Source organism: Xenopus tropicalis, chromosome 9 (genome assembly GCF_000004195.4).
Source record: "Xenopus tropicalis strain Nigerian chromosome 9, UCB_Xtro_10.0, whole genome shotgun sequence".
NCBI lineage: Eukaryota > Metazoa > Chordata > Amphibia > Anura > Pipidae > Xenopus > Xenopus tropicalis.
Window position 1 is genome coordinate 744,742 of NC_030685.2, and position 18,820 is coordinate 763,561.

Genomic DNA, 18,820 nt, shown 5'->3' on the forward strand with positions numbered 1-18,820 from the left:
TTGTGCCGTGTAGTGTAAGGAACTATATGAATAAGGGATTTCTATGGATTGAAATCTAACACCAAAGATACAAAAGACTGAGTCTCCCCCTAATTGCACTTAATCATATCCCAAATATAATTTATATAGGGACAAATGTTCTAATTATAATGATAGAATATGATTGCCTATTAGCACTTCTCATAAGTAACAAATAAAACATCTAATAACAGAGGGCTGCAAGGAATTCAAAGCAGCCATGAACATAGCAATTTTTAACCCACCTTTCAAACCATTGTTTATCACTGCCAATAATATAGAGATGCTGAAGTGGGGTTACCTGGGTCTCTGGGGCAGATCTCCCTGGATTCAGATGCCCCCATGGCCGGGTGGTTCCAGGTGACATGGATCTTACAGTCTGGGAGTCGGAGCAGATTCTCAGGTACCGAACATGAACTTGTAACATTAAAGGTTTGGTCAGAATTATTCTGGTACTGAGGTTCTGAGTGTAGGTTTGTTTGCTGTGACCCAGTCAGGCAGGTCCATGTGAGTTCTATGGGTTTGGGATAAAAGTTCTGCAGGCTGAGGGTACAGAGAGCTTCCCCTGTATCAGACAGAGACCATTGCACTGGGATTGGCTGCTTGGGGGCCGCTGGGAGGGGAAAGAAAAGAAATGTAGGTTACAGGGCAAATCTCCCCCCTTATTATATCAGTGCCACTCACTCACCTCTACTCATATAATAACTCTTATTCATTAAATATATATTTCTATTTACTGCACATTCACTGATAGGGGGGTTATATGTGTGCGTCTCATACCGACATATATATAATAAATAAAGTGCCCCCTATTGTAAAATATAGAGATATTATAAGTCACCAAGGAGTTCCATGACCATATAAAGGGACGAGGCTGAAGGCCGAGTGCTTTTACACAGGTCATGGAAGTAAGAGTTGACTGCTAATATCCTTATATTTTACAATAGGGGGTACTTTACTATACTATTACTATAATATACAAGTTTTAGGGGTGTATTTATTATGCTGTGTAAAACGAATTCGCCAAAAAAACGGAGTAAAAAGCTGTGTAAAATAAATGGAAAAGATCGGTATCTGAACGCCGGATATTACACCGTTATTTTCAATAAGTTCCGGTGGAAGAAAAAACGTGTACAAAAATTACGCCGATTTTACGCCGTTTTTACATGGAAAAGCCTGGCGATGTGTGGCGAATTTTCTCGCCGTTTTTGACACAGCATAATAAATATGTCCCTTAGTGAGTCATGTGACAGAAATGACATCACTAAGCTCCGATTATAACTGATGACATCACTACTCACAGTTTATAATTTACGGTTTGGTCCCGGTAGCATAGTGGATTTTCTATTGATTTTATCATTTTTAGCAAATTATTAGCAAAATTCCCGGTGAGAGGTGTAAGAAGCTTATTGGTGGTTATAGGAAGCGACTGATTTCAGTTATTTTTTCCAAAGGGGGTGCAACCAAATATTAAGGTAAGGGGGCCCAGTAATTCTGTCCGGCCCATTTTTGGAGTTCTGTGTGACATTATGTCCAATTTGCTTTTTTTCCTCCCTATTTTGTTCTGTTCCAATACCCACAAAGGGAATAAACACGTGTATAGCAAAACATGCGTTACTGCAATACTTTTCTGTGAGAAATACTTGATTTTCTGGAAAAATTTCTGGGGTGCCAACAATTTGGGCCATGACTGTATACATCTGCTTTGATATATGAATTAAATCTTAGGTTTGAGTCAAGTAAAAGCAGCAGATTGTCCAATGTTCCAGGTACAATGTGTTTGTTCTGTGTATATTGCAGGGTAAACAGTAAACACAGTATTGTTACCCAGCAAATATCCTTGGAATAAACAAACAGCAGATAGACAATACACTTATGTACAATTTATTTGAGCAACAAATGGGCCTGCTACAAAGCTTATAAATTGTATAGTTAGATGTTTTGTTCATGACAAAAGTTTGTATACAATATTGCACAATAAGTCAGCACTTGGTGTTGGGGGGTTTGCTAAGAATTCTGGTATAAAAGGGGCCCCCACCCTGTGTCAGTAGGTTCCCCTGGGGCCCCTGAACCAGTGCCGGGACATTGGGATCATCGCTTGGTTATCGGGAACCTGAAGGTCTTGCACCAAAGGCTGTGGGGCCCCCGATTGGGCTGAATTGTGCAGAACTGGCTGAGCTTGTAACTATAATCATACTAAGATAAGTAAATCTATTTGATTCTATTATTACTTGTGTGTGTGTAAGTTATTGCTCACTAACAGTCTATCAGAAGGTTTAATCATTGATCCTGCATATTTATTAATATTTGTTATTAATTTCAATTAATACAAATTATTAATATTAGTAAAGGTTCACCCCCTTTATTACAGTCCCATAGGGATATTACCAAACTGTATCATATATATATATATATATAAACACACCCCTCATGTATAATGTCCCTGTGCCCCTCTATCCCCTCCCCCAGGCTGGGATGTACCACTCTGTAGGTCAGTGGGTGCCAGTGGGTTATTAGGGGGTACTCACCCCTCACATATAATGGTGCTGTGCCCCTCTATCCCCCCCCCAGGCTGGGATGTGCCACTCTGTTGGTCAGTGGGTGCCAGTGGGTTATTAGGTGGGACACTATGCCCCCAGTAACAGGAGGGGCTCCCAGTGTGGGCGGCCATGTTGTGGCACTAACATGCAAATGGTACTTAGTGCCCCAGTTTGCTCATTATGTGCCTGTGTGTGAGAGAGCCCCGCCCTCCAGGGCCAATTAATATGCAAAAGAATCCTCCAATGAGAATCCCAGCTGATTGGGCTCAAACACTGTTTTGGGACCTGCTGCATTGTTCCTCCAGAAACAAGCCCAGATGTTTATAGATGATTATAGCTCCCGGATTGTCACAGATTTTTTTTGGGGGGGGGCACAGTTTTGTTATATTATGCCACTGAATGCCATCTATACACCATCAATTCTGGTTCTACAATTCTGTATGCAGACAGACAGATAAACCAGTAATGTCCCACCATGACTGTATCTTTCTACAACCAACTTGTCTCTATGCCCAGACCAACCTAGCAACACACACATTATAGTGTAAGGGACTCACCTGTTATCTGTAAGGCCCCAGTGCCAATCTCTATGGGCTGTGCCAGGCTGGGATGTGCCACTCTGCACACAATTTCTGCCCCTTGGTGGGAAAGTATAGATGGGATGAAGTGCAGATACTCAGTACTGATATATGTGCCACATGGGGCCCTTCCTGGTTTATTCTCAGCCCTGTAATTCTGTGTGTGGGGAGGAGAGATCGGCTCTTCATGCCCAGTCTTCCTTAGTGCCCAGGTAACTGTCAGGGCATTGGGGAAATAGCCAGAGATATCCCACCGCAATGTCGCCTTTGTGCCCTGTGTAAGGGTTGGTATGGGCTGCACTGCCACCTGGGGGCGCCATGGGAAACCTGCCAATAGGAGGAAAGGGAAAGCTTAGAACTGTACATTTCTTTGGGGTTCTGTAGTGATGGGCAGGTCAGCAAATTTACAACCTGCACTTGGGCGCTGCCAGCTTGGACCCACCATCAACCCTGGCACCACCATGACTTTTAACCCTCAGTGAACTCAAACGTGGGCATAGAATTTCAGGTACATCACCAGAAGGTAGTGAATCTACCTGACTGCCAGGTAAACCCATTGACCCCATAGGGTTGTGCCGTGTAGTGTAAGGAACTATATGAATAAGGGATTTCTATGGATTGAAATCTAACACCAAAGATACAAAAGACTGAGTCTCCCCCTAATTGCACTTAATCATATCCCAAATATAATTTATATAGGGACAAATGTTCTAATTATAATGATAGAATATGATTGCCTATTAGCACTTCTCATAAGTAACAAATAAAACATCTAATAACAGAGGGCTGCAAGGAATTCAAAGCAGCCATGAACATAGCAATTTTTAACCCACCTTTCAAACCATTGTTTATCACTGCCAATAATATAGAGATGCTGAAGTGGGGTTACCTGGGTCTCTGGGGCAGATCTCCCTGGATTCAGATGCCCCCATGGCCGGGTGGTTCCAGGTGACATGGATCTTACAGTCTGGGAGTCGGAGCAGATTCTCAGGTACCGAACATGAACTTGTAACATTAAAGGTTTGGTCAGAATTATTCTGGTACTGAGGTTCTGAGTGTAGGTTTGTTTGCTGTGACCCAGTCAGGCAGGTCCATGTGAGTTCTATGGGTTTGGGATAAAAGTTCTGCAGGCTGAGGGTACAGAGAGCTTCCCCTGTATCAGACAGAGACCATTGCACTGGGATTGGCTGCTTGGGGGCCGCTGGGAGGGGAAAGAAAAGAAATGTAGGTTACAGGGCAAATCTCCCCCCTTATTATATCAGTGCCACTCACTCACCTCTACTCATATAATAACTCTTATTCATTAAATATATATTTCTATTTACTGCACATTCACTGATAGGGGGGTTATATGTGTGCGTCTCATACCGACATATATATAGTAACATAGTAACATAGTAAGTTGGGTTGAAAAAAGACATACGTCCATCAAGTTCAACCATAATGCCTATACCTAACCTGCCTAACTACAAGTTGATCCAGAGGAAGGCAAAAAACCCCATCTGAAGCCTCTCTAATTTGCCTCAGAGGGGAAAAAATTCCTTCCTGACTCCAAGATGGCAATCGGACCAGTCCCTGTATCAACTTGTACTAAGAGCTATCTCCCATAACCCTGTATTCCCTCACTTGCTAAGAATCCATCCAGCCCCTTCTTAAAGCTATATAATGTATCAGCCAGTACGACTGATTCGGGGAGGGAATTCCACAACTTCACAGCTCTCACTGTAAAAAATCCTTTCCGAATATTTAAATGGAACCTCCCTTCTTCTAAACGGAGTGGGTGCCCTCGTGTCCGTTGGAAGGACCTACTGGTAAATAAAACATTAGAGAGGTTATTATATGATCCCCTTATATATTTATACATAGTTATCATGTCACCTCTTAAGCGCCTCTTCTCCAGTGTAAACAGACCCAACTTGGCCAGTCTTTCTTCATAACCGAGACTTTCCATACCCTTTACCAGCTTAGTTGCCCTTCTCTGGACCCTCTCTAGCTCAATAATGTCCCGTTTGAGCACTGGAGACCAAAACTGAACAGCATATTCTAGATGGGGCCTTACCAGTGCTCTGTAAAGGGGAAGAATAACCCCCTCCTCCCGTGAATCTATACCCCTTTTAATACAGCTCAGAACCTTGTTTGCCCTTGCAGCTGCTGCCTGGCATTGCTTGCTACAGCCAAGTTTATTATCTACAAGGACTCCAAGATCCTTCTCCATTATGGATTTGCCTAGTGCAGTCCCATTAAGGTTATACGGGGCTTGCATATTTTTACATCCCAGGTGCATGACCTTACATTTATCCACATTAAATCTCATCTGCCACTTAGCTGCCCAGATTGCCAGTTGGTCAAGATCCTGCTGCAGGGATGTCACATCCTGGATAGAATTGACTGGTCTGCAGAGTTTTGTGTCATCTGCAAACACTGATACATTACTCATAATACCCTCCCCTAAGTCATTTATGAACAAATTAAACAAAAGTGGACCCAGTACAGAACCCTGAGGGACCCCACTGAGAACCTTACTCCAAGTAGAGAATGTGCCATTAACAACCACCCTCTGTACCCGATCCTGTAGCCAGTTTTCTATCCATGTGCAAACGACTTCACTAAGACCAATAGACCTTAGCTTAGAAAGCAGTCGTTTGTGGGGAACGGTATCAAATGCTTTGGCAAAATCCAAATAGATTATATCTACTGCATCCCCACTGTCCAGCTTCTTACTTACCTCATCATAAAAAGCAATTAAATTGGTCACCACGGATGTCAAACTTACAGGCCTATAATTGCCAGGCTGAGATCTTATTCCCTTTTTAAATATGGGAGTGACATTCGCCTTCTTCCAATCACTAGGTACCATACCTGATGAAAGAGAGTCTGAGAATATCAGAAACAAGGGCCACTGCAATTCTGCCCCTAGCTCTCTCAGTACCCGAGGGTGTATTCCATCTGGCCCAGGTGCCTTGTTTACATTTATCGTGTGTAACCCTTTAAGCACCATATCCTGTGCCAACCACTGTGTAGTTGGAGCTGAGGCAACAGTGAAGCTATTGGGTGAGACTTGGCCCACTGGCTCCTCTACTGTATACACAGAAGAAAAGAACTGGTTAAGCACATCTGCCTTTTCTGTATCCGCTGTAACCATATTGTTATTATAACTCAATGGGGCCACACCCTCAACCTGCATCTTTTTACTATTAATATACTTAAAAAACTTTTTGGGGTTAGTCTTGGCCTCGGCCGCGATGCGCTCCTCATTTTCTATCTTTGCCTTCCGGATTGCTGTTTTACACACTTGTTATAGTGTTTATAATCATTAAACGCAGCTACTGTCCCCTCTGACTTATATTTCTTAAAAGCTTTCCTTTTTTTCCCTATTAACTTCTTTACCTCAGAGTTAAGCCACATAGGGGGATTCTTAACACTTCTACTTTTTCTTATTAATGGAATGAATTGAGAACAGTAATGATTTAATATCATTTTAAATGACAACCATTTCTGCTCTGTATTTTTATCAGAAAACATAATGCCCCAATCTATGCCCTGAAGCGCTGCCCTTAAGGAGCTAAAATTTGCCTTCCTAAAATTCAGTGTCTTTGTTGCCCCCGTGTAAATTTGTTTCCTGCACCAAACATTAAATGAAATAACATTATGGTCACTATTACCCAGGGGTTCAACCACTTGCACATTTGCTATACGTTCTGGGTCATTAGAGATCACTAGATCTAGTATAGCATTGTTCCTGGTTGGCTCCTCAACAACCTGTGACATAAAGTTGTCGTGCAGCAAGTTTATAAACTTGTTCCCATTTACTGTCCTGGCAGTACTATTGCCCCAGTCAATATCAGGGTAATTAAAATCCCCCATTATTATCACTTGCCCCAAACTAGCAGCCTTTTCTATTTGCAACAGGAGCTGGGCCTCCTCCTCTTCGCTTACATTAGGGGGTCTATAGCATACCCCTACAATTAGCTTGGTAGATTCTTTACTATCTGTGAGAAGCTCAACCCATAAGGATTCAGCTCCCTCTGTTAACCCCATCACTTCCTCCTTAATATTTGCTTTTAAGTCGTGCTTAATGAACAGACACACTCCTCCTCCTTTTCTATTGCCCCTGTCCCTCCGAAACAATGTATACCCCCCAATATTAACAGCCCAGTCATGAGACTCATTCAACCAAGTTTCAGCAACACCAATCACATCATATTTCCGCTCCAACGCCAGTACCTCCAGCTCTCCCATTTTACCAGTCAGACTCCTTGCATTGGTAAACATACATTTAATACTGGTTCCGGCGTGAGAATGACGTGTAAACAACTTATGGGCCTCCCTGCCATTATCAGTATCCCGAAGCAAGTCTCCTCCCCAATTTTCCTTACTATGCCCACTACCCCATCTATCCTGTCTCCCACAGAATTTCCCTCTGCACCCTCCCCCCCCACTCCTAGTTTAAAATCTCCTCCAACCCTCTAGCCATCTTTTCCCCCAAAGCAGCTGCCCCATCATCATTGAGGTGCAGCCCATCCCTGGCAAAGAGCTTGTAGCCGATTGAGAAATCAGCCCAGTTCTGGAGAAACCCAAAGCCCTCCTCCCTGCACCAATCTCTCAGCCACGCATTAATCTCCCTGAGCTCCCGCTGCCTTCTTAATGTTGCTCGTGGCACAGGTAATATCTCTGAGAAAATTACCTTGGAAGTCCTCGCCCTCAACTTTGCACCTAGCTTTTTAAAATCGTTCTTGAGGACTTCCCCCCCTCCTCTAACTTTGTCATTGGTACCTATGTGTACCAAGACCGCCGGGTCTTCCCCCCCTCCTCTAACTTTGTCATTGGTACCTATGTGTACCAAGACCGCCGGGTCTTCCCCAGCCCCTCCCAACAATCTGTCCACTCGTTCCACCACATGCCGAACCCTAGCACCAGGCAAGCAACACACAGTTCGGCATGTAGGGTCTTTGCGACAAATTACCCTATCCACCTTTCTAATAATTGAATCCCCTACAACTATAACCTGCCTTCCCTCCCTAGCACTACTCCCCCCACCTGTATTAGAGGTGCCGGCTCCCAGGGTGCTCTGAGAGTCAGCCTGCTCCATACACGCCAGCTCAGAGCTGCCTTCCCTCCCTAGCACTATTCCCCCCACCTGTATTAGAGGTGCCGGCTCCCAGGGTGCTCTGAGAGTCAGCCTGCTCCATACACGCCAGCTCAGAGCTGTCTTCCCCAGCATCTTCACCTAACGCGGCAAATCTGTTGGTTTGTACAAGCTTTGAACCAGCCCCCCTACCCTTGTGCCCCCTACTGCCCCTCTTAACTGTTACAAATTTGTCTCCCTCATTAACCTCCACTGTCCCTTCTCCCCCCCCACTACACCGGCCCCTGCCAGTGGTTGCTCAGTGAGCCTCCTGTTCTCCCCCATGTTTGCAGCTGCCCTCAGTGCTGCCAGTTCCCCCCTTAGATTCTGCACCTCAGATTCCAAGAGGAAAACCCACCTGCATCTCTCACAAGTAAATGCTGCATGGAACTGCTGCTCCAGGACCCCATACATGCGACAAGATGCACACTGAGTAACACCAGCAATCATACTGCAACTCATATTGCAACTGGGTACTTACAGTCTCCCGAGTGCAATCCCTTGTATAGTGCCTTTTAAGTTTCAAACGCCTTTTTTGTTTTAAACGCCTGCTATACACTTAAATTTACATGCAAAACTTTAGATTACATGCAACACTCGCTAGCAGCTCCCAAACTCGCTGTGCAGTCAGAAACTTATTGAGGTTCAAACCAAACAGCCAAATGTCTGTTGAGAATTTACCAGATTTACTCCACCCCCTTAATTAGTATGCTCAATCAGCCAGGTAGCACTTACAAGTCACACACATATAATAAATAAAGTGCCCCCTATTGTAAAATATAGAGATATTATAAGTCACCAAGGAGTTCCATGACCATATAAAGGGACGAGGCTGAAGGCCGAGTGCTTTTACACAGGTCATGGAAGTAAGAGTTGACTGCTAATATCCTTATATTTTACAATAGGGGGTACTTTACTATACTATTACTATAATATACAAGTTTTAGGGGTGTATTTATTATGCTGTGTAAAACGAATTCGCCAAAAAAACGGAGTAAAAAGCTGTGTAAAATAAATGGAAAAGATCGGTATCTGAACGCCGGATATTACACCGTTATTTTCAATAAGTTCCGGTGGAAGAAAAAACGTGTACAAAAATTACGCCGATTTTACGCCGTTTTTACATGGAAAAGCCTGGCGATGTGTGGCGAATTTTCTCGCCGTTTTTGACACAGCATAATAAATATGTCCCTTAGTGAGTCATGTGACAGAAATGACATCACTAAGCTCCGATTATAACTGATGACATCACTACTCACAGTTTATAATTTACGGTTTGGTCCCGGTAGCATAGTGGATTTTCTATTGATTTTATCATTTTTAGCAAATTATTAGCAAAATTCCCGGTGAGAGGTGTAAGAAGCTTATTGGTGGTTATAGGAAGCGACTGATTTCAGTTATTTTTTCCAAAGGGGGTGCAACCAAATATTAAGGTAAGGGGGCCCAGTAATTCTGTCCGGCCCATTTTTGGAGTTCTGTGTGACATTATGTCCAATTTGCTTTTTTTCCTCCCTATTTTGTTCTGTTCCAATACCCACAAAGGGAATAAACACGTGTATAGCAAAACATGCGTTACTGCAATACTTTTCTGTGAGAAATACTTGATTTTCTGGAAAAATTTCTGGGGTGCCAACAATTTGGGCCATGACTGTATACATCTGCTTTGATATATGAATTAAATCTTAGGTTTGAGTCAAGTAAAAGCAGCAGATTGTCCAATGTTCCAGGTACAATGTGTTTGTTCTGTGTATATTGCAGGGTAAACAGTAAACACAGTATTGTTACCCAGCAAATATCCTTGGAATAAACAAACAGCAGATAGACAATACACTTATGTACAACTTATTTGAGCAACAAATGGGCCTGCTACAAAGCTTATAAATTGTATAGTTAGATGTTTTGTTCATGACAAAAGTTTGTATACAATATTGCACAATAAGTCAGCACTTGGTGTTGGGGGGTTTGCTAAGAATTCTGGTATAAAAGGGGCCCCCACCCTGTGTCAGTAGGTTCCCCTGGGGCCCCTGAACCAGTGCCGGGACATTGGGATCATCGCTTGGTTATCGGGAACCTGAAGGTCTTGCACCAAAGGCTGTGGGGCCCCCGATTGGGCTGAATTGTGCAGAACTGGCTGAGCTTGTAACTATAATCATACAGAGATAAGTAAATCTATTTGATTCTATTATTACTTGTGTGTGTGTAAGTTATTGCTCACTAACAGTCTATCAGAAGGTTTAATCATTGATCCTGCATATGTATTAATATTTGTTATTAATTTCAATTAATACAAATTATTAATATTAGTAAAGGTTCACCCTCTTAATTACAGTCCCATAGGGATATTACCAAACTGTATCATATATATATATATAAACACACCCCTCATGTATAATGTCCCTGTGCCCCTCTATCCCCTCCCCCAGGCTGGGATGTGCCACTCTGTAGGTCAGTGGGTGCCAGTGGGTTATTAGGGGGTACTCACCCCTCACATATAATGGTGGCTGTGCCCCTCTATCCCCCCCAGGCTGGGATGTACCACTCTGTTGGTCCAGTGGGTGCCAGTGGGTTATTAGGGGGTACTCACCCCTCACATATAATGGTGCTGTGCCTCTCTATCCCCCCCCCCCCAGGCTGGGATGTGCCACTCTGTAGGTCAGTGGGGTGCCAGTGGGTTATTAGGGGTACTCACCCCTCACATATAATGGTGCTGTGCCTCTCTATCCCCCCCAGGCTGGGATGTGCCACTCTGTAGGTCAGTGGGTGCCAGTGGGTTATTAGGGGTACTCACCCCTCACATATAATGGTACTGTGCCTTCTCTATCCCCCCCAGGCTGGGATGTGCCACTCTGTAGGTCAGTGGGTGCCAGTGGGTTATTAGGGGGTACTCACCCCTCACATATAATGGTGCTGTGCCTCTCTATCCCCCCCCCCAGGCTGGGATGTACCACTCCTGTAGGTCAGTGTGGTGCCAGTGGGTTATTAGGGGGTACTCACCCCTCACATATAATGGTGCTGTGCCTCTCTATCCCCCCCCCAGGCTGGGATGTGCCACTCTGTAGGTCAGTGGGTGCCAGTGGGGTTATTAGGGGGTACTCACCCCTCACATATAATGGTACTGTGCCTCTCTATCCCCCCCAGGCTGGGATGTGCCACTCTGTAGGTCAGTGGGTGCCAGTGGGTTATTAGGGGGTACTTCACCCCTCACATATAATGGTACTGTGCCTCTCTATCCCCCCCCAGGCTGGGATGTGCCACTCTGTAGGTCAGTGGGTGCCAGTGGGTTATTAGGGGGTACTCACCCCTCACATATAATGGTGCTGTGCCTCTCTATCCCCCCCCCAGGCTGGGATGTGCCACTCTGTAGGTCAGTGGGTGCCAGTGGGTTATTAGGGGGTACTCACCCCTCACATATAATGGTGCTGTGCCTCTCTATCCCCCCCCCAGGCTGGGATGTGCCACTCTGTAGGTCAGTGGGTGCCAGTGGGTTATTAGGGGGTACTCACCCCTCACATATAATGGTGCTGTGCCTCTCTATCCCCCCCCCCAGGCTGGGATGTGCCACTCTGTAGGTCAGTGGGTGCCAGTGGGTTATTAGGGGGTACTCACCCCTCACATATAATGGTGCTGTGCCTCTCTATCCCCCCCCCAGGCTGGGATGTGCCACTCTGTAGGTCAGTGGGTGCCAGTGGGTTATTAGGGGGTACTCACCCCTCACATATAATGGTGCTGTGCGCCTCTCTATCCCCCCCCCAGGCTGGGATGTGCCACTCTGTAGGTCAGTGGGTGCCAGTGGGTTATTAGGGGGTACTCACCCCTCACATATAATGGTGCTGTGGCCTCTCTATCCCCCCCCAGGCTGGGATGTGCCACTCTGTAGGTCAGTGGGTGCCAGTGGGTTATTAGGGGGTACTCACCCCTCACATATAATGGTGCTGTGCCTCTCTATCCCCCCCCCAGGCTGGGATGTGCCACTCTGTAGGTCAGTGGGTGCCAGTGGGTTATTAGGGGGTACTCACCCCTCACATATAATGGTGCTGTGCCTCTCTATCCCCCCCCCAGGCTGGGATGTGCCACTCTGTAGGTCAGTGGGTGCCAGTGGGTTATTAGGGGGTACTCACCCCTCACATATAATGGTGCTGTGCTCTCTATCCCCCCCCCCAGGCTGGGATGTGCCACTCTGTAGGTCAGTGGGTGCCAGTGGGTTATTAGGGGGTACTCACCCCTCACATATAATGGTGCTGTGCCTCTTTATCCCCCCCAGGCTGGATGTGCCACTCTGTAGGTCAGTGGGTGCCAGTGGGTTATTAGGGGTACTCACCCCTCACATATAATGGTGCTGTGCCTCTTTATCCCCCCCAGGCTGGGATGTGCCACTCTGTAGGTCAGTGGGTGCCAGTGGGTTATTAGGGGGTACTCACCCCTCACATATAATGGTACTGTGCCTCTCTATCCCCCCCAGGCTGGGATGTACCCACTCTGTAGGTCAGTGGGTGCCAGTGGGTATTAGGGGGTACTCACCCCTCACATATAATGGTGCTGTGCCTCTCTATCCCCCCCCCAGGCTGGGATGTACCACTCTGTAGGTCAGTGGGTGCCAGTGGTATTAGGGGGTACTCACCCCTCACATATAATGTACTGTGCCTCTCTATCCCCCCCAGGCTGGGATGTGCCACTCTGTAGGTCAGTGGGTGCCAGTGGGTTATTAGGGGGTACTCACCCCTCACATATAATGGTGCTGTGCCTCTCTATCCCCCCCCCAGGCTGGGATGTGCCACTCTGTAGGTCAGTGGGTGCCAGTGGGTTATTAGGGGGTACTCACCCCTCACATATAATGGTGCTGTGCCTCTCTATCCCCCCCCAGGCTGGGATGTACCACTCTGTAGGTCAGTCGGTGCCAGTGGGTTATTAGGGGGTACTCACCCCTCACATATAATGGTGCTGTGCCTCTCTATCCCCCCCCCCCAGGCTGGGATGTGCCACTCTGTAGGTCAGTGGGTGCCAGTGGGTTATTAGGGGGTACTCACCCCTCACATATAATGGTGCTGTGCCTCTCTAGCTCCTCCCCCAGGCTGGGATGTGCCACTCTGTAGGTCAGTGGGTGCCAGTGGGTTATTAGGGGGTACTCACCCCTCACATATAATGGTGCTGTGCCCCTCTATCCCCCCCCCCAGGCTGGGATGTGCCACTCTGTAGGTCAGTGGGTGCCAGTGGGTTATTAGGGGGTACTCACCCCTCACATATAATGGTACTGTGCCTCTCTATCCCCCCCAGGCTGGGATGTGCCACTCTGTAGGTCAGTGGGTGCCAGTGGGTTATTAGGGGGTACTCACCCCTCACATATAATGGTGCTGTGCCTCTCTATCCCCCCCCCCAGGCTGGGATGTGCCACTCTGTAGGTCAGTGGGTGCCAGTGGGTTATTAGGGGGTACTCACCCCTCACATATAATGGTGCTGTGCGCCTCTCTATCCCCCCCCAGGCTGGGATGTGCCACTCTGTAGGTCAGTGGGTGCCAGTGGGTTATTAGGGGGTACTCACCCCTCACATATAATGGTGCTGTGCCCCTCTATCCCCCTCCCCAGGCTGGGATGTGCCACTCTGTAGGTCAGTGGGTGCCAGTGGGTTATTAGGTGGGACACTATGCCCCCAGTAACAGGAGGGGCTCCCAGTGTGGGCGGCCATGTTGTGGCACTAACATGCAAATGGTACTTAGTGCCCCAGTTTGCTCATTATGTGCCTGTGTGTGAGAGAGCCCCGCCCTCCAGGGCCAATTAATATGCAAAAGAATCCTCCAATGAGAATCCCAGCTGATTGGGCTCAAACACTGTTTTGGGACCTGCTGCATTGTTCCTCCAGAAACAAGCCCAGATGTTTATAGATGATTATAGCTCCCGGATTGTCACAGATTTTTTTTTGGGGGGGCACAGTTTTGTTATATTATGCCACTGAATGCCATCTATACACCATCAATTCTGGTTCTACAATTCTGTATGCAGACAGACAGATAAACCAGTAATGTCCCACCATGACTGTATCTTTCTACAACCAACTTGTCTCTATGCCCAGACCAACCTAGCAACACACACATTATAGTGTAAGGGACTCACCTGTTATCTGTAAGGCCCCAGTGCCAATCTCTATGGGCTGTGCCAGGCTGGGATGTGCCACTCTGCACACAATTTCTGCCCCTTGGTGGGAAAGTATAGATGGGATGAAGTGCAGATACTCAGTACTGATATATGTGCCACATGGGGCCCTTCCTGGTTTATTCTCAGCCCTGTAATTCTGTGTGTGGGGAGGAGAGATCGGCTCTTCATGCCCAGTCTTCCTTAGTGCCCAGGTAACTGTCAGGGCATTGGGGAAATAGCCAGAGATATCCCACCGCAATGTCGCCTTTGTGCCCTGTGTAAGGGTTGGTATGGGCTGCACTGCCACCTGGGGGCGCCATGGGAAACCTGCCAATAGGAGGAAAGGGAAAGCTTAGAACTGTACATTTCTTTGGGGTTCTGTAGTGATGGGCAGGTCAGCAAATTTACAACCTGCACTTGGGCGCTGCCAGCTTGGACCCACCATCAACCCTGGCACCACCATGACTTTTAACCCTCAGTGAACTCAAACGTGGGCATAGAATTTCAGGTACATCACCAGAAGGTAGTGAATCTACCTGACTGCCAGGTAAACCCATTGACCCCATAGGGTTGTGCCGTGTAGTGTAAGGAACTATATGAATAAGGGATTTCTATGGATTGAAATCTAACACCAAAGATACAAAAGACTGAGTCTCCTCCTAATTGCACTTAATCATATCCCAAATATAATTTATATAGGGACAAATGTTCTAATTATAATGATAGAATATGATTGCCTATTAGCACTTCTCATAAGTAACAAATAAAACATCTAATAACAGAGGGCTGCAAGGAATTCAAAGCAGCCATGAACATAGCAATTTTTAACCCACCTTTCAAACCATTGTTTATCACTGCCAATAATATAGAGATGCTGAAGTGGGGTTACCTGGGTCTCTGGGGCAGATCTCCCTGGATTCAGATGCCCCCATGGCCGGGTGGTTCCAGGTGACATGGATCTTACAGTCTGGGAGTCGGAGCAGATTCTCAGGTACCGAACATGAACTTGTAACATTAAAGGTTTGGTCAGAATTATTCTGGTACTGAGGTTCTGAGTGTAGGTTTGTTTGCTGTGACCCAGTCAGGCAGGTCCATGTGAGTTCTATGGGTTTGGGATAAAAGTTCTGCAGGCTGAGGGTACAGAGAGCTTCCCCTGTATCAGACAGAGACCATTGCACTGGGATTGGCTGCTTGGGGGCCGCTGGGAGGGGAAAGAAAAGAAATGTAGGTTACAGGGCAAATCTCCCCCCTTATTATATCAGTGCCACTCACTCACCTCTACTCATATAATAACTCTTATTCATTAAATATATATTTCTATTTACTGCACATTCACTGATAGGGGGGTTATATGTGTGCGTCTCATACCGACATATATATAATAAATAAAGTGCCCCCTATTGTAAAATATAGAGATATTATAAGTCACCAAGGAGTTCCATGACCATATAAAGGGACGAGGCTGAAGGCCGAGTGCTTTTACACAGGTCATGGAAGTAAGAGTTGACTGCTAATATCCTTATATTTTACAATAGGGGGTACTTTACTATACTATTACTATAATATACAAGTTTTAGGGGTGTATTTATTATGCTGTGTAAAACGAATTCGCCAAAAAAACGGAGTAAAAAGCTGTGTAAAATAAATGGAAAAGATCGGTATCTGAACGCCGGATATTACACCGTTATTTTCAATAAGTTCCGGTGGAAGAAAAAACGTGTACAAAAATTACGCCGATTTTACGCCGTTTTTACATGGAAAAGCCTGGCGATGTGTGGCGAATTTTCTCGCCGTTTTTGACACAGCATAATAAATATGTCCCTTAGTGAGTCATGTGACAGAAATGACATCACTAAGCTCCGATTATAACTGATGACATCACTACTCACAGTTTATAATTTACGGTTTGGTCCCGGTAGCATAGTGGATTTTCTATTGATTTTATCATTTTTAGCAAATTATTAGCAAAATTCCCGGTGAGAGGTGTAAGAAGCTTATTGGTGGTTATAGGAAGCGACTGATTTCAGTTATTTTTTCCAAAGGGGGTGCAACCAAATATTAAGGTAAGGGGGCCCAGTAATTCTGTCCGGCCCATTTTTGGAGTTCTGTGTGACATTATGTCCAATTTGCTTTTTTCCTCCCTATTTTGTTCTGTTCCAATACCCACAAAGGGAATAAACACGTGTATAGCAAAACATGCGTTACTGCAATACTTTTCTGTGAGAAATACTTGATTTTCTGGAAAAATTTCTGGGGTGCCAACAATTTGGGCCATGACTGTATACATCTGCTTTGATATATGAATTAAATCTTAGGTTTGAGTCAAGTAAAAGCAGCAGATTGTCCAATGTTCCAGGTACAATGTGTTTGTTCTGTGTATATTGCAGGGTAAACAGTAAACACAGTATTGTTACCCAGCAAATATCCTTGGAATAAACAAACAGCAGATAGACAATACACTTATGTACAACTTATTTGAGCAACAAATGGGCCTGCTACAAAGCTTATAAATTGTATAGTTAGATGTTTTGTTCATGACAAAAGTTTGTATACAATATTGCACAATAAGTCAGCACTTGGTGTTGGGGGGTTTGCTAAGAATTCTGGTATAAAAGGGGCCCCCACCCTGTGTCAGTAGGTTCCCCTGGGGCCCCTGAACCAGTGCCGGGACATTGGGATCATCGCTTGGTTATCGGGAACCTGAAGGTCTTGCACCAAAGGCTGTGGGGCCCCCGATTGGGCTGAATTGTGCAGAACTGGCTGAGCTTGTAACTATAATCATACAGAGATAAGTAAATCTATTTGATTCTATTATTACTTGTGTGTGTGTAAGTTATTGCTCACTAACAGTCTATCAGAAGGTTTAATCATTGATCCTGCATATTTATTAATATTTGTTATTAATTTCAATTAATACAAATTATTAATATTAGTAAAGGTTCACCCTCTTAATTACAGTCCCATAGGGATATTACCAAACTGTATCATATATATATATATATATAAACACACCCCTCATGTATAATGTCCCTGTGCCCCTCTATCCCCTCCCCCAGGCTGGGATGTGCCACTCTGTAGGTCAGTGGGTGCCAGGGGGTTATTAGGGGGTACTCACCCCTCACATATAATGGTGCTGTGCCCCTCTATCCCCCCCAGGCTGGGATGTACCACTCTGTAGGTCAGTGGGTGCCAGTGGGTTATTAGGGGGTACTCACCCCTCACATATAATGGTGCTGTGCGCCTCTCTATCGCCTCCCCCAGGCTGGGATGTGCCACTCTGTAGGTCAGTGGGTGCCAGTGGGTTATTAGGGGGTACTCACCCCTCACATATAATGGTGCTGTGCGCCTCTCTATCGCCTCCCCCAGGCTGGGATGTGCCACTCTGCAGATAAATTCTGCCCCATGTTCCTCACTCAGGGATGGAGAGAAAGCCAAACGTGCCGTACAGGTGAGAGTCCGATCCGCCTGCTCCTGGGATTGGATATCTGGGATCTTGTACCTCCCACCATTGTTAACCAGTTCCTCTCTGCCGCTCTCCTTCTCCTTATACCAAGTGACAGTGAGTTTATCAGGGAAATACCCAGAGATGGGACAGAGTATTTCTGCCTCAGTGCCCACATACAGATCAGGAGTGAGTATCTCTGCCATTACTGGGCGCCAGGGGAAATCTGCGGAATAAACAGGAATCATGTTGGAACTGACTAAGCACTGCCCAGTCCCAAATACCCATGGAATGAACAGCAAATAGTATCTGTGGAGCAACCACACAGGGTATTAGGAATAAAGTGAAACAGTGTTTACCCCAGTGGAAGGGCAGATTAATAGAGCCCACACTCTGGTTGGGGGAAACAATACCATTTTGTGCTAAAAATGCCCCTAACGGGCACTATGCCCCCAGCAACAGGAGGGGCTCCCAGTGTGGGCGGCCATGTTGTGGCACTAACATGCAAATGGTACTTAGTGCCCCAGTTTGCTCATTATGTGCCTGTGTGTGAGAGAGCCCCGCCCTCCTGGGCCAATTAATATGCAAAAGAATCCTCCAATGAGAATCCCAGCTGATCAACTGATGGGCACCTTTTAATTACACATAAAATTACACATCATAAGAATTCTATCTGGGAAACTGTCTCCCAGTACTTACCCAAATCCCTTGGAGTAAATTCCTTGGATTCAGGATTTCCCATGGATCCATGGTTCCATCTCACACAGACCCTAAACCTTGGGTTGTTGAAGAGATTCCCAGGAATTCTACAGTCACTGTGGATACTGAATGTCAGGTCGGGATTTTCCTGCAGTTGGTCAGTGGATTCCTGTAATTGCTGAGAATCTCCCACCCCACAGGCCCAACTGATAGTCAGATCTTTTGGGTAGAAGCTCCCAAGGTTGAAGGACAACAGAACTTCTCCTGCCCCACAGAGGGTCGGCTTTATATC

At 45.9% G+C, this 18,820-nt stretch overlaps 1 protein-coding gene across 1 annotated transcript in view; it reads right to left on the reverse strand.

The window, feature by feature from the left end:
* Positions 1 to 18,820, reverse strand: part of LOC101734116 — a 293,365-nt gene that overhangs the window by 19,266 nt on the left and 255,279 nt on the right. Inside the window, exons 16-20 of the mRNA XM_031893295.1 lie at positions 15,277 to 15,588; positions 14,367 to 14,714; positions 4,026 to 4,337; positions 3,116 to 3,463; positions 320 to 631 (exon numbers count right to left, since the gene is read on the reverse strand). Of these exons, the coding sequence (XP_031749155.1) occupies positions 320 to 631; positions 3,116 to 3,463; positions 4,026 to 4,337; positions 14,367 to 14,714; positions 15,277 to 15,588 (1,632 nt within the window). The remainder of the gene's footprint in view (positions 1 to 319; positions 632 to 3,115; positions 3,464 to 4,025; positions 4,338 to 14,366; positions 14,715 to 15,276; positions 15,589 to 18,820) is intronic.